General features: G+C 39.6%; 1 protein-coding gene across 9 annotated transcripts in view; it reads right to left on the bottom strand.

Moving 5' to 3' along the window:
* The window catches only part of ABLIM2 (actin binding LIM protein family member 2), a 143613-nt gene that overhangs the window by 18333 nt on the left and 110183 nt on the right, over nt 1-15097 (bottom strand). For 6 of the 9 annotated variants that reach the window (XM_037385557.1, XM_037385492.1, XM_037385515.1 and 3 more), the window contains 4 exons: nt 12859-12960; nt 11523-11576; nt 6490-6542; nt 5731-5878 (listed from right to left, as the gene is read on the bottom strand). In XM_037385557.1, the coding sequence (XP_037241454.1) occupies nt 5731-5878; nt 6490-6542; nt 11523-11576; nt 12859-12960 (357 nt within the window). The remainder of the gene's footprint in view (nt 1-5730; nt 5879-6489; nt 6543-11522; nt 11577-12858; nt 12961-15097) is intronic. The other 3 variants (XM_037385523.1, XM_037385509.1, XM_037385539.1) reach the window with 3 other exon arrangements.

Genomic DNA, 15097 nt, shown 5'->3' on the forward strand with positions numbered 1-15097 from the left:
AATGCTCACCTCTTCTCCATATTTAATGTACATGAACATGTGTAACAATGTCTATAAATAACAGCATGCCAGTAGGCGCTCACCTTACCGGGCATGACATGAACAGAGCTGTGGGACTCATGTTACGGAAGCCTTATGCAGCTACGTGATGCAAAGCAGATTTGAGAGCTCGTGAAATCTCTGCCCTCCAACTTTGTGTAAACCATGACTTGAAAATGGGATTAAAGGTACCATCATTTTAGAGTTACATCACTTCTGATCAGGATGTATGTGGTTTTGGTTTTGTCTCTTCAAAAGGAAGGATGTGTAGCCTACCACTTAAAAAACCCCCACAAAAATGTTTTTGCTTTCTTTAAAACTTCTACTGTTTCAAGTGGAAAAAAGCATAAAAGAAGATATGGCAATAGATAAAGTAAATCAGTGAGAGTATAAACACTCATGAGAAAGTTAACAAAATAGACAAAATCAGCAAAGCAGTGTTACCATGAACAAACTGTATGTAATATGGTGATGAAACTGTGTGCAGCCACTATGAAACAACTGAGAAGTCTTACTTTTAATACTGAGAATCTAATAAGAAAGTTTGGAAGTTCCTTTTGTCAGTGAAAGGACAAAAAGTGTTTCAGATTATTTTTTGGTTAATTAAGATAATGCTGTATTATAAGCAGCAACAAGTTGAATCAGTTTAAAAGAAACAAAAGATGAACAAACAAGTGTGTAATAAACATTCTTGATTCCAGTACAGGAAACTTTGATAACTGCAAAGAGTTAGAGAAGTCAGTTAGCTCAAAGAACTGGACATACAATGCTTCTTTCTGTCAAAAATCTTAGCAATCTGTGTCCAAAGGGGAATGCAGGAGGGGGGAATCCAGACCTCACTGGATTAATAAATACCCTGAGGAGATGATTAGGAATAAGCATACAGAAAGAAAAAACAAAAGATGGATCAGCAAAGAGCTCGTGATGTGCCGAGATAAAGTGAGAACTGCCAGAAGTCAAGCTGAGTTAAACACTGAAAAACGATACTAAAACAAATAGAGAAAGGTTCCCCAGCTATCCAAATAAAAAGAGAACAAGGAACGAAGAAATGGGATCACTGGGAGCTACGCTGACAGTATACAGCAGAGGTGAAAGGTAACCTAGACAGGGCTCCAACAGCAGCATTTCATCGCTGTTTTTAGGAACAAAAGATAGAGCACTGAGTAAGGAATGAAAGCTAGCGGGATAAGGGAACATTGATGAATCACAGCCATAATGAAAAAGCACTTAATGTACTTAAATAGGGAGCGATAAGCTCACATCAAATTGCAAGTCCAATACCTCTTACCACTGGAGAAGAGCAACTATAGTTCTTATATTTAAGAGGGGGGAAAGCTAATCAGGAGCTACCAGCTTGCTTCCAACAGAAAACTTAAGGAAAGACTGAACAAAACCATCAATGTAAACAGAAAATCAATTACATTCACATAGATTTTAATTGGTTTGACATAAGTTAAGGACACAGTGCCAGGCTTGCTTTCTTTGTTAAGAGAAATTACTTCTGCACAAGACAAATTTTATTGGATCTCATCTAATGTGATATTATTACAGTGACTGGTATTTGGCCACACTTGAAATTAAATGCAAATCTGGAAAAGATGGGAGTTTATCAGAGGAATTATAAAGTCTGTAAGGAAATAACAAAATGTAAGAAATGGGTAGTGAGAACGGAGCAAGGCTGCTAAAGAAAAGTGTCAGCATGGACTGGTGTTGAGCTGAAATTGCCTCAAGTTTTCACTAATAATCTGGACACCAAAAATAGTAATGGACTAACAAACTTTGCTGTCTACACAAAGTAATAAAAGTACTGCCGATACAGAGGAGCACTGGGATATCATAAAGAATGGGGATAACCTTGAACATTAGAATAATAGAAATGGCATAAAATTTAATAATTCATGGGAAAACCATGCACTTAGGGACTAATAAATACACCAAACTTCTATAATTCAAGCTGAGAGCTCATAACTTGGAAATAATAGGGAAGGAGAGAAGCTTAGATATACAGCTCAATCACAAATAACCTTGAGTTGCTAGGACAAGCATAAAAAAAGGCAGAAACTAGATATGCATGTCCTGATACATATAAAATGTGGAAACAATAGCAGTGACAGGAGATCTTGGAGGATTCCTTTGTGCTGCTCTTGTTCATCCCTGTTCGCATGGGTTAAATTAACCCCAGAAGACCCATGGTCTACAGGATAACTGGGGCAATGAAAGCTCATAACAGGAGAGAAGGCTTGATAAACTTTGCTTATTTAAGCTAGTAAAATGATCTATCAAAGCAAGAGTTGTTTCAGAAACGTAATCAATTACCATCTGAGAAGTGGTATAAACTACGAGCAGAACTTACGTGTTCAGCCCCATGGGGTTTCCAGGCCTGATACAGGGATGTAGTGACGAATACTGAATTAGATCACAGCTATTCCAGTTTAGAAACCAGAAACTTACCATTGCCTGTGACCTGACCGGCAGTGACGCCAGAGGGCAAAGAGTGTCATACCAGTGAGACAGGATGAATCTATCTGCCACACAACTGTCACCCCTGCTCCTGCCTGGAAAAAGATGCTGGTGCTGCACATCAGTGCAGAGTTCAGTTTCCTGGCCTCTTGGCTACAGAGAGGATGGGTGAGATAACTGTTCTGTCACCAGTCGCCAAGGAAAAAAGCAATAAGGTAAGGACCAGTTTGAAACCAGACACAGTTCGCGCAGCTGGCAGCGGCGGAGGAGCTGCCGCCCGGGCACCGGGACGGAGCCGGGACCGGGACCGAGCCGGGACAGGGACTGAGGCGAGACTGACCCGGGACCGGGACAGCCGGGACCGAGCCGGGACTGAGCAGGCACCAGGACCGAGCTGGGACTGGGACAGCCGGGACCGAGCCGCGGCCGGGGCAGCTGGGACCAAGCCGGGACCGAGGCGGGACCGGGACCGCCGGGACCGAGACGCGGCCGCGGGCACCAGCGCCACCCTGTGGCCGGCTGGGAAAACCCAAGAGCCGAATGACGCCGAAACGGCCCGAAAGCAGTTAGCAAGGCCCAGTGGGAACGGTATCTCACTTAGCTTCTGTTTCCCATGAACTCAGTTACACAGTTAAACACGTTTTGTTTTGCTTCTTTTTGTTTTTTTAAATATAAAGGAAAAATATAGCACTAAAAGCCAACAGCCACGTACTGCTCATTGTCGTATCCAACTGCAGCTGTACTGTTACAGTAAGATTTCTGAAGTAACTGGCCAAGACAAAGCAGTCTCTCTCTCTAATTAGGCACTATCTGAGCATCAGCTACTTTCTGCCTGGCTACAGCTCCTGTTTTTTGCACTATGACATTCACTCTACCTGGACATTCTGAGGCTGCCTCTCAGCACATCAGGAATACATGTAGAGCCAGGGTTACATACTTTGACGACTGCTTTCCTAAGTATGTGACACTTAAAATCATGAATTATGGTAAATTATTAACTACTAAACATCTACATATACAGAAAAAAGACATTTACACAGGATGTAAGCAGATGCAAGGTCCACTCTAGATGCCAAATTACACAAGCTTCACGCTGATGCGCTTTGTTGTTAGACGTATTCTTCTGGGTGTATACCTAACACAACGTGGCTAAATATCGTCTAGAGCAGAATAATCCTTCTCTGGTTTGCCTAGAGGCTGGACAGATGAACGCAGGGCTGTTTACACAGTATGTTTGGACACATCCCCAGAGATTCACAGTCTTACGTCTACTAATCCTCTCCACTTTGTATATAACAACTTGGCACCAAACCTATACCTGAAAAGTTTATTTTCTCTGATACTCACTGACTATGCCACAGACACGGGGCTGAATGTCAGAGTTCTTAATCATAAGTGCAAGAGGCAGAGAAGCTACTCTTCCATGGCCAGCGGGGCATGTGACAGACCACAAATATTCAGAACTAAATAGGGAAACGCTGATTACAGAAGGAATTACTTTAGTATGTCCATGGGTACTAAAACATTCTAGTGGCTGAATAAAATCATAAAGAAAGGGGTGGGGGGTGGGGTGGGGAAGAATGGAAATGTCAGGGAAAGAAAACTTGCCCGAGCATCAGTTCTGTGTAGCTGATAATTGTGTAGCAGGGCTAACTTTCACAAGGGACAGCGAAAAGCTAACAAAACCCCATGGGAAATTGCTTACACAACCTGCAGTGCATTGGTGTGGAGGGGACACTGCCTCTGACAGAGGTGTGAACCATCTTCTGAATTTCTAGTTTTAATAGCTCCATGTTCCCAAGATAATAAAAAAACCATAAAAGAAATGCTGGTATAGAAGAGTGACAAGTCCAGCAATATTCTCATGAAAAAACTTGACACCGTATGTTGTTCCTGTGTAACACAGTTCTTGGTGTGCTACATCCTTGTACTTAAAATTTGCACACAGGGACTATTCTCTCAATACATATGTAGAAAGTATCAGATCAACTCCAGAAAGCTTCCAACCATAACCAATGACACATTACAAGGAAAGGTTTAGGTGTTCATTTTTGGGCAATGGCTTACAGATGTTAGATGTGTGAGGTGGTCGGGCTCAGTTTCCCCTGCACAGGGAATCCTACAATACACCTTGTGCATGTATGTCATGTCTGGTGAGGACTAAGGAATCAAATCCCTCCAAGTCAGACCCATGAGACTGATGACCCAAAATAACTTTTCTTCTTTATCTTGTTACAGCCTTGTGACAGACTTTGTAGCATCTGTTTTTCCTCTTCCTTGCAGAGCTAAGCCATAATTTCCTTAATATACGTTGATGGAGCCAGCTATCACATTACCAAAATGCCCACAAGACTGACATCCTAGCCCTGCTTCCAGACATGCCTCGCATTGGATTCATTCTTTTGGAAAACTGCTTCCCCAACTTGTTTACCCCAGATGACCTGGTACTGCTGTATGGTATGAAGGGAAGAAGGCAGGGAGAGGAATGTCCCAGTTATCTGTTAAAATTCATTTAAAGTATTTTTTGTCATCTATGTAATCTAAAAGTAAAATTCAGACCTGATTCTGATGACCATCTCCTTCCTCTCTGGACTTGCTGAACTGCGGAGGAAGAAATGTGCAGAATGTGCTTTTGGTACTGAAAGGTAGCACGGGCATATGCTCTTCAGACCAGTATTTAGTAACAAAATTACCCCATTATTCCATCTGGAAGATTTCTGTGAACTTACAGGTATAACTGTGAGCAACAGCAAAAAATGCCTACTTTTAATTTTTGGAGCAAAGTGTTCTTTATGCTTACTGTGATACAGAAGAAATGGCTCTCATGGTTTGTATCAAGGAGTAATCGGCCCAAGTCAAAAATCTCCCTGATACTACTATCCTGTCTGTTGAAAACACACCGCATATAATTAATAGCCAGTTTTATGTATGAATGAGGGGCACGTTTTTGTGGTAAGGAACTTCTACTCTCCAAAGAGACAACACCGTTTCTTTATACAAGCAATGCTTCTTCTTTTACTAATGTGAAACTGTAAGTAGTTTCACAAGACAAATCTCAAGGCATTGAATGCTTACAAGCCATAGGAAAACAGACAAATAGGTGTAATTACAACAGAGAAACAAAGCATAAAGCCAACTAGAGAGCTATGTGGACAAGCCTGAAGCAGGGCCACCTTCCTTTGCCACACTCCTACTCAACAGCTCCGGCAGGCCCGCGGATGCAGTACTCACGGGAGTAGCCAGCAGTCATGCCCTCTTGCGCCCTTGGGAAGTTTTCTCTGTCAGTTCCGGCAGTAAGAGACAGGGATCGTGTGTCCGAATCCGGGGAATTAGTTCTGGTGTCCATATCCCCTTTCAGAATGAGCCAACTGGTCTTCAGCTGGAGAGAGTAAAAGCCTGTTACAAGATTCAGTATTTAATATCTGAATACAGTTCTGCTTCGTCTGTCTAGGAAGCCTTGTGAACTGATTGTATGTTTATGCTCATTGCAACTTCCACCATTCTTTATCAAATTATAAAAGTGACTACATCATGACTTAGACATCACAGGTACCAAAAACTTTTAACTTTCAGCTGGGCTGAGGATAGTTTCTCTGTTGATTAAGCTGCCTACTGTGCCCCACTTTAGAAGATGCACTGTGTCATTTTCTTGCTGTTAATTAATCTACCGTTAACATTTTTTTTATGTTAATATGCAGCCTAAGTAAAAGTCCAGAGGCCTAGCTGGACCACCTTTGTATATATTGAGACTGAGTGAAAATTCATGTGCTTACTGCTCTTAATTTCAATATGCCTACTTCTTTCTTTACTGTAGAATGTAGATTCTAAACCACCTGAGTGAGAGATTTGCTATATCTTCTTGGAAAGACCTAAACATAGCAATGATTATTTCAGCTATATGAAATAATACCTTTACATATGAACATGTTTTGAAAAACAGTTGCTTCAAGAAAGATCAATATACTCCCTTTTGTTCTTTGTGATCATTACCTTCTTACTGTCCTGATCCAAGCTTCCATCCTCCCCTTCTGATCTTCTTGCTGCTGTAAGATTAATTTAATTTTAAAAATTAGAGCAATTACATCTTTTTTTGTTTTCTGTTTTGGCTGTGGTTATGTTACCAATCTTTTTAAGTGGTGCTGATGTGTGGGGGGGACCCAATAAAACCCCCTCAGAGTTGGGTAGGAAATTCAACGTGTAGAGCTATGATTCCAAATCATTCTGAAATTCTTACAGTAATACTAACCCTTCAGGTATACAGTGTATTTAGATAATCTATTCCTGCTGGATTGTGACCCCCTCTTTTTAGGAAGAAACTACATTTAAGGAATGATTGGTGGGAAAAAAACCTATATCATAATTTAGGAACAGATTTATACGGTCACTGTGCACAGTGTGGTCATTTCCCCATTCTGTGTTACCATGACCATGAAGACACATTCGGTTGCACAGGTATTCTGTGGCCTGCGCACCTGGGCCTCCTACATTCCCAAAAAGGTTCAGCAATGCCAGTAAAGTAGATAGGAACAAATGCGGTATCACCTCTTCATGAAATCAGCAAGAGAGGCTGGGTCAGACTGAAATTCACAATTCCTCGACCAACCACTTTTCTGACTATATCGCTCTTACAGAATTATTTAATAACAACAACAACAAAAAAATATTGCTGATATTTTACTGTTGGTTTACTGTCTTGCAACTTCTCAAATTGCTGAGACGAAAACCAGAAATGGAAAACCCAAACCATAAAACCTACTCATTAGATAGTTCCAAACCATCAAGTGTGCTTTACCTTGTCTTTTATGTCCCAGAGTATTGTTGCAGACATTGAGTTACACCTCAGATTCTTACAGAAAGATTTTGCACCAAATTTCACATAATTGCAGGTAAAATTCCAAAATTTGAGTCCTACTTGCCTTAGTATCAGTCTGTGTTGTTTTGGGGAAAGTTTATACAGTACAAAACTGGAATACCACATTATGTAATGCACCTAGCATCATTTTAAGCCCATGAGAAGTTATCATAAGGGGACTGCCTGCAATGCCTGAGTAAAAGGGCAACACAAGAGCTCCATGCAACACAATGTACCCAGAAAATATATTAATAATAAAAATAGTATGCAATAGAAAAGTTAACGCACGGATTAGATTATCAGAGACAGAGGTGGGGAGGAGATTAAGTTGCACCATTAGAAGTGCTGCAACACTCCCTAGAAAGCTGGGAACAACGCTGCCCTCTCCATTTCCCCAGCCAGCATGTTTGCAGAGGATCTGCCCCGCATGTGAACACAGGCACTACCACTAGCACTTCCGTGCTATTCTGTTTCATTTGCCATCACACAGCTCACAGGCAGACCTTAACTATTTTTATTGAGGACATGGTTAAAAAATGACAAATTGCAGCAAGAAAAAAAAATCTATGGGTTAGAGGTGAAAAACTTAACTGTAGAGGTTTTGGTGTTTTTTCAATTTAATGTTATGGAACAAAGCCAGGTCATAAAGTAAAAACAGTATCATGAAAAATCTCAAGGTTTTCATAGTTAGCTAATAGCACCCTGATGAGGGTATTTCCTCAAGATGGCAAGCTGCTTCTCTGAGAAATAAATAGAAAGAAATATCCACATATGACAGATGAAGAATAAAATCCCTACATTGCAAGAAGGACAATTAAACAAGTTGTTCCATGTTATATGTACGGATCTTGCTCTCACTAAATCAGAAATCCATATAGGGAATCAGCTGCATTTTTGGAAATTGTTTTTGTTTCAAGCCGTTGATGTTTGCAAAGCAAAAAAAACAATCCAAAGCATTATTCAGAGATTTCAAATTTTCCACGGGATCTTGAGAGCATCTGACTTCAAAGACATGCAGAGGAGTACAATCAAAATCAATGGGGGCCATGAAGGCCTGCGCCTCCCAAGTTCCTGAGGGGGCTTCATACAACAAATCCTTGGCAGATAAATCCAAGTAACCAGAATTTCATCAGTACTGAGCATCAGCTTCACCACTACAAGGGATACTTGGTTCTGCTGTGAACCCAATGTGAACTGCATGTTGCACATGGACCAGTGCTAATATTGCCAAAAAGCAAACCTCTTAAATTTCTTTTTAAACTCTAAATGATGTTAAAATATTTCTTAAACATGAGCACACACACAAAAGAATGACCACGCAGGCTCCTGCACTCCTCACTTTCTGTCCCCAGCTCCCAGCCTGATCTCTCATATGTCCCATTCTATCACCACCTTTTCCTCATTCTGAAGTTGGGTGTTCGTAATAGAAACACAGAAGCTGTAGCTACAGCAAATCTGTTGGGCACTGCTGCAACTGAAACCTTTTTAAAGCTAAATGTTTTGGAAGAGCTTTTGCACTTCTTGTTTTAAAGAACATTTTTGTGCTTGTTTGTTCAAACTTGGTCTCTTCAGTGAAGGAATGTTCTCTGGCTCCTTTTCAGCATGTATTAGCTCACTGTCCGTTAGCTTGAGGAGCTGGATCATCAACTCCTCATGCGTTTAGTCAGGAGTTCTTCCAGAACAAAAGGTAAATTTCATTTATTTTTTTTATTTAAAAACAATTATTGGAAGGGAAGTGCATTGATTTTTTTTTTTTTTGGCTTTCTGAGTTAAGAGTAAATTATGTTTTGCTCTTCATACGTTAGAAAAACAACAAGCATGTATTTTCAACACAACCTTTCAGAACATCTATAATCTATAAAAGAAAGTTCAAAACATATATCCTTGTTAACCTATAGAGACATCTGACTCACTAATTTAATTCTCCACTCACTCCAGTGATTATGAGGAAAAACTCCATACAGCAGTGCAAAACTGACATAATCCAGACTTCGACTGCATATCTGATGGATGGAAAATTGATATAAAAATGCCTGGCCTGGAAGAAAAAGAGCTGCTGCTTAGAATCCTCTTTGCAACCGAAAGTATCTATAAAATTAAATGACACAGACAGGACATTGGAGCCATATCCTCAGCTTGTGTAAATCCACAAAGCTATGCTCATTTACACCAGATTACTGTAACTTTGCATTTGCTCATGATCCTTCCAAACACCACCGCACTAATCAACTTCTTCCTTCGTCAGTAGCTTTTTTTGCACAGCCTGAGTAGTTGCTTCAAAGTTTGTATATCTAAAGACAAGAAGGAATTAGAGAGCTTGGGCAGATTATAAAGTTGGCAGATTACATTAAAGCAAGCACTAAACCAAACAGATACTATCTTTTTGCCTGAGAGGTAATATTAGTTTGTCCAAGATTAGGATACTGTGAGCAGAAAACGTCTATCAAAGACCAACACCTAAAGTATGCTGAAATGTCAGCAAGTCTGACTTTGCTCAAAACCATACCCAGAAAAACCACAGAGGTTATCTAAATATCTGAATGTGCAGTTACTTTAGCATGAAGTGCCAGTTACAGTGAACGTGCAAGGCTGACTCACTCGGGAGACATCAGTTGACTATTTTCTTTCTCCTATTACTGTACCAGATCCAAACTAGAGTTTAATCCAAAAAAGAAATAACTGCAGTTTTCCATGAAAGGCAGTACAAAATTGATAACTACATAACCCGTCATTTTAAAAACTGTTAACTGGGTATTTTAACATCAGTTAAAGCACTCTGTTACCACAAAAGAAAAATAGGTAAAATGTGTTTTCCTTGTTCTAACCATGAAGGCAGTGATGTATCTGCAGTCCCTAACCTTTCACTCAGGGAAAGTTGTCAGCAATCAGCTAAAGCCAAAGTATGGGAGAGCAGACACACGGAGCTTTCTCACTCTTACGTACAACGTGGGAAGTCACCTCTGTGCAGACAGTGCAGCAGAAGGCGAGAGGATGGGAGGAGCTGCTCCAACAGAAACACTGCTCACAGGCACAGCTTGGACCTTCCCCTGCCATGAAGAGTGGCGCAGCTTCATTCTCCCACCTGTATGTCTGAAAATACTTGCCTTCATCTCCAAAGTGCCTTAGCTCACGTTGTGATGAACATCTCTCATGTTTATTTTATTCTCTCATTCGTTCCCAAGCAGGGATACAATCATGATTAAAATAAAGTTATTGCTGTGAGACTGATTTATATCAGGTATTTTATTTTTATTTTTGACCTCTGCTTCTGACTACCGGAGTACCCCAGTCATGACTCTCTTAAAAAATCAGAAATGTACTTCTGCACTTTTCAGGCACACTTATTGCAGCAGAATCCCCACGTATTTTTGCCAAAGACTGATAGTGGAATTCAGTTTAGAAAAATTAATTCCCTATTACTAAACCTGTATCATGAACCAAGATCATTGTCAACACCACTGAGAACACAGCAGGCACTGACAACAACATGGAAACTGCACTAATGTTAATTGGTGAAACGTACAGCGAAAGTAGTAACAGAAGAATGCAGACTTTGTATTTCTATTTTTCATATTTATGAGGGTCTTAAGTCAGAATCTCTGTGGTATAAAACATCACATTTCTTACTGTTGTTCAGAAACTCAGTAATCTTGTAGCTGGGTCTACCAAAGCTTTTCCTATCACATCTTGCCAAGGTCATCAGCTACGGAATTTGTTCCTAACTACCATGGTGTGACTACATTTGTTCTTGATATTTTACAGCTTGAAGAACTTGCCAATGAAAAGTAGATTTCAGATACAGCATTATCAATGAGTATTTTTTTCCCCAGCAACATAGCAGTCAGAATTATTTACAAAAGCCAGATAACCCAAGGCATGGTCTGGAAACAGAAAAGCAACCTTCAACATTTACCTGTTTTCTATCATTATATAAATAAGAAAACTGCTTTGAAGTTAGTGCCAGCTTTGAATTACCAAGACAAATCAAAATATCGTTACCTCAGTTTCAGAGAACTTACTGAATCCTTGGACAACATGTTATACAAAATGCTATTTAATTTTCATGTTACTTTTTTCCTGCAAAGACTACAGCAGACTAATTTGGAAGTCAACATGCATTTCTTTACAAAGACACGTAGATAAAACTGCAACTGACAAAAGCAGACTGTACCATGCTGTTTGTAGATAGGAGGTTTCCTATAGATGTTATCTTTTACGCCAGTGTCTGAGAAAGAGGAAAGAGAAAGGAAAGAATAAAAGAGTAAGCACGCAGTTCAGACCATGCTGCTTTTGTCTCCTCGCAACACCAAAAATGCACACACTTCAGCAAAGACTACACATTCATTCAGTGGTTTGTCGTTCACTGGTTATTACAGGAGGATGAAGCTTTATTCATCACCTTTATATATTTAAAATATTGGCTATACCTACCTATGCACCACAATCCCTCTTCAAGTCCCTCAAAATGCTTTAAGGCACTTTGAATGGCACCCATTTGCTGAAACGTAGGTGGTTACATCTGCACTACCTATGTATACTTAGGCAACAAACTGGGAGCACTTGTCACTATTCAAAATAAAATTCATACACAGGTACAATAGACTACTATAATAGTTATGCTTGAAAAGGGACTTCTTCCGTTAATGATGAACAAAGTGTACATGTTCAGATATAGATGTTTATACTGGAAATGTCCAATATTCTTATAGAAAATTCAATAGTTTGTCTACATTTTGAATTACACAGATAACTTGGCCTTCCAGGAAATTTCTGAAAGGCCCCAGAACCACAGTCCAGGGTTCCCATATCATGTTGTACAGACATCAGATTTACTTAGTACTACAGGCCCGAGCAGACACAACTCCTAATCACAGTGTGTTTACAGAAACATTAACCCCAGAAGCTAAACACTAGAATAAAAGAACTTCTACTGAGCAGGTAGATGTGCTTAGCAGTCAAAAAGCTAAACAAGTGTGGACATAAATTTAATGTGCCTGTTGACTGAATGGGAACTTGAAAACAGTATACCACATATGCAAAGGCACAGCCACAGGGAGCTTCCTAGAGTTCTAAAGTCTTCCAGCTGTTTTTAAAGTCTATGTTAAGATGACTTTCTAATTCAGAAAGTAGATGGATATGGAGAAAACCAAAATCAAAACCCCCTTCAGCATTCCCTCCTGCACACAAATTCAACAGACCTATGCAGCCATGGCACTATAAAGATTTTTATCTCTGTAGGCTTAATAACATTTGTCACTGTGTGCCTCCTTCCTCTAACATGTTTACATATATATATACACACACATAAGCACACAGCTCTCTAACTCCTTTATTTCTAAGATGAAGTTTAACAGGTAAAAGTTTTGCATTTATCAGACATGTTCTTCTCTTGCAGTTCAGAATTCACAAATCAATGCAAAAAAACCCAACAAAACCAACCAAACATTCAGAAGAGAATAAACAGGTGCCAGCAATTGAAGATCAAAAGCTAAGCAGTGAATGCCTACCTGGAATATGGAAATGCCTAGGAGCCTGCTGATAGACAGAAGGTGAAGATTTGCTGTCGGAGTACATGGATAAGCTTGGAGTGCTCCGACCACTTTCACTGCCTCCAAGGGGAAGAGCAAAGAAAGCAGATAAAAGAAAAAAATGGAAAGCAAAGTAGAGTATTTCAAGCATAAAAGCTTGATCAGAATGACTTGTTAATCCAACAGTTTTAAATCTATGGTTTTTTAAAACCCATTATTTTTCAGTACAGCATATTGGCTCAGTCTCCAAACATCTCATCAATAACAAGTATCTGATAGATAATACCAGATTAAACTGCCCCACTTTGAAACTAAAGCTTCTTTTTTAACAACACTTTAATGAAGAAAATAAAAGGATAAGAACATCCACAATCCTGTAATGTGTTTTGAACAGCCTTAACTGAACAATCTATCAATCAAGTTTTTTAAAAGTTTAATGCTATGGCTGATGGCCTGCCCCTGCAACCAGTAATGAAATCATTCAGTAGTGTTTAAATTATCTCAAAGCAGGACTAAACCAAAAAACAGATGTTTCAGTTAAGTCAAATATTCCTGTGTATATCCATGACAAAACCAGTGCAATTTGTTTCTTAATTGCAAACTTTTCCCACATGTAACATGCCACAGCATTTTTTATTTACGCAAAAACAAGGTTGGATTATCAAGTCATGGATCTATAATGCCATAGTCACTTCACCAAATTTCAAGATATACAGTGGATTGATCCGTATTCATGTTTTCATTTGTTTTGTCAAATGCTTATTAGGTGCCATTCATTTCCTCTCAGCTTATTTCCCCGAAGCACACTCTATGGCATTATAGTGCTGCTTGGCAAACAAAAAAGTAAAGCTCTACTTTTTTGGGACTTGTAAAATCCTATTAACTTACAGCACTGTTAAGCAACTGGAAGCCAAACATGACATTTATTCTAACATAAAATGGTTGTTAATTCGCCGTTATTGTTTTAGTGTGGATGGAGCACAAATTTAATGGCTAGTAACAATGAAATTATAGCAAGTTTTTTGGGGGGTAAAGTAAGTGCAGTAGCTCAGGACACTAGACTTGTAACTGAGTTACTTCTGCCTTCAGGGAGACATGTTTTATAGCCATAAAACTATAGGGCTACCGTAACTGCCTAGGCCATGCCCATGGAGGTGGTCTCGGCCTCTGCTGACAAGAAGTGGATGTGTGGTCATGGGTCTGTCACCAAAGCCAGCCTTGACACAAACCACTGAGGCCAACTGGGTGGCACTACTGAGTTCCACAGGAGCAAAACCAGGCCAGACAAGGTCAGAAAAGCATGCTGTGCATCTCATGACAGACAATACACTAACTAACCTGTTCCGAATTTTATGTCTTATTTTCACAGTTGGTGAAAAATTAAAACTTAAAACCAATTCAGCTCTTACCACTGTGTAGTCAGTCACTGTGATTTCTAGTGGAAAAAATGTAACCTGAGCATTTGAGAAACTGAAATCGCAACTGCACATGCTGATAGATTACGGTCCTTCCAAAAAGTAAGAGAAGAATTATGGAATTACTAAAAATCTGGTGCATCACCACCAGCTTGTAGTCAAGATGTCCTTGGACAGGGAACCGGATAGTTATTCAGTTTTTTGATTCCCACTTTGCTTTTGGAAAGAAAGAGGTGGTGACAGGTCTTCACCATACATTTATTAATTCCCTCTTTCTTTGCTGCTTGCTGCCCAGATGCTTGGTCATCTCTACTAAATGGAAGAAACTCAATGTCACTCCCAGTTTGAATGCAAAGAGCTGTGGTAGATACTCATTTAAGTAAGGTTCTTATAACTCCAAAAACCTTAAAAATCTTGTAATGCCATTCATTTACATGTGGTGTTACTACTGAAATTTTTTAATTTAAAAAGAACAGGAACATTTTCAAGTGATTTTAACAGAGTATTAATTCCTCAATTACTTAAAAAATAGCATATTATTAAACCCATATTATTCATATATGACCTGCACTGCATGAATAATCACCTCATTGAGCAGTGACCCCAAGGAGGTGGTATCATACACACACAGAGAGTAATTCTTCAGGGATAAGGTAAAGTGTCATCAAGGAATCAGGAGGAAGCATTGATTAAGAGGAATAAACTTGTAAGGAAACAGGATGCAAGCACAAGTACCAGGGGACAGCAGATCTGCAAACTGCTCGATGTAAGGACCATCTCTGTGGAGCAGTTTGCAAGGCCAT

The sequence above is a fragment of the Falco rusticolus genome, chromosome 1, assembly GCF_015220075.1.
Source record: "Falco rusticolus isolate bFalRus1 chromosome 1, bFalRus1.pri, whole genome shotgun sequence".
NCBI lineage: Eukaryota > Metazoa > Chordata > Aves > Falconiformes > Falconidae > Falco > Falco rusticolus.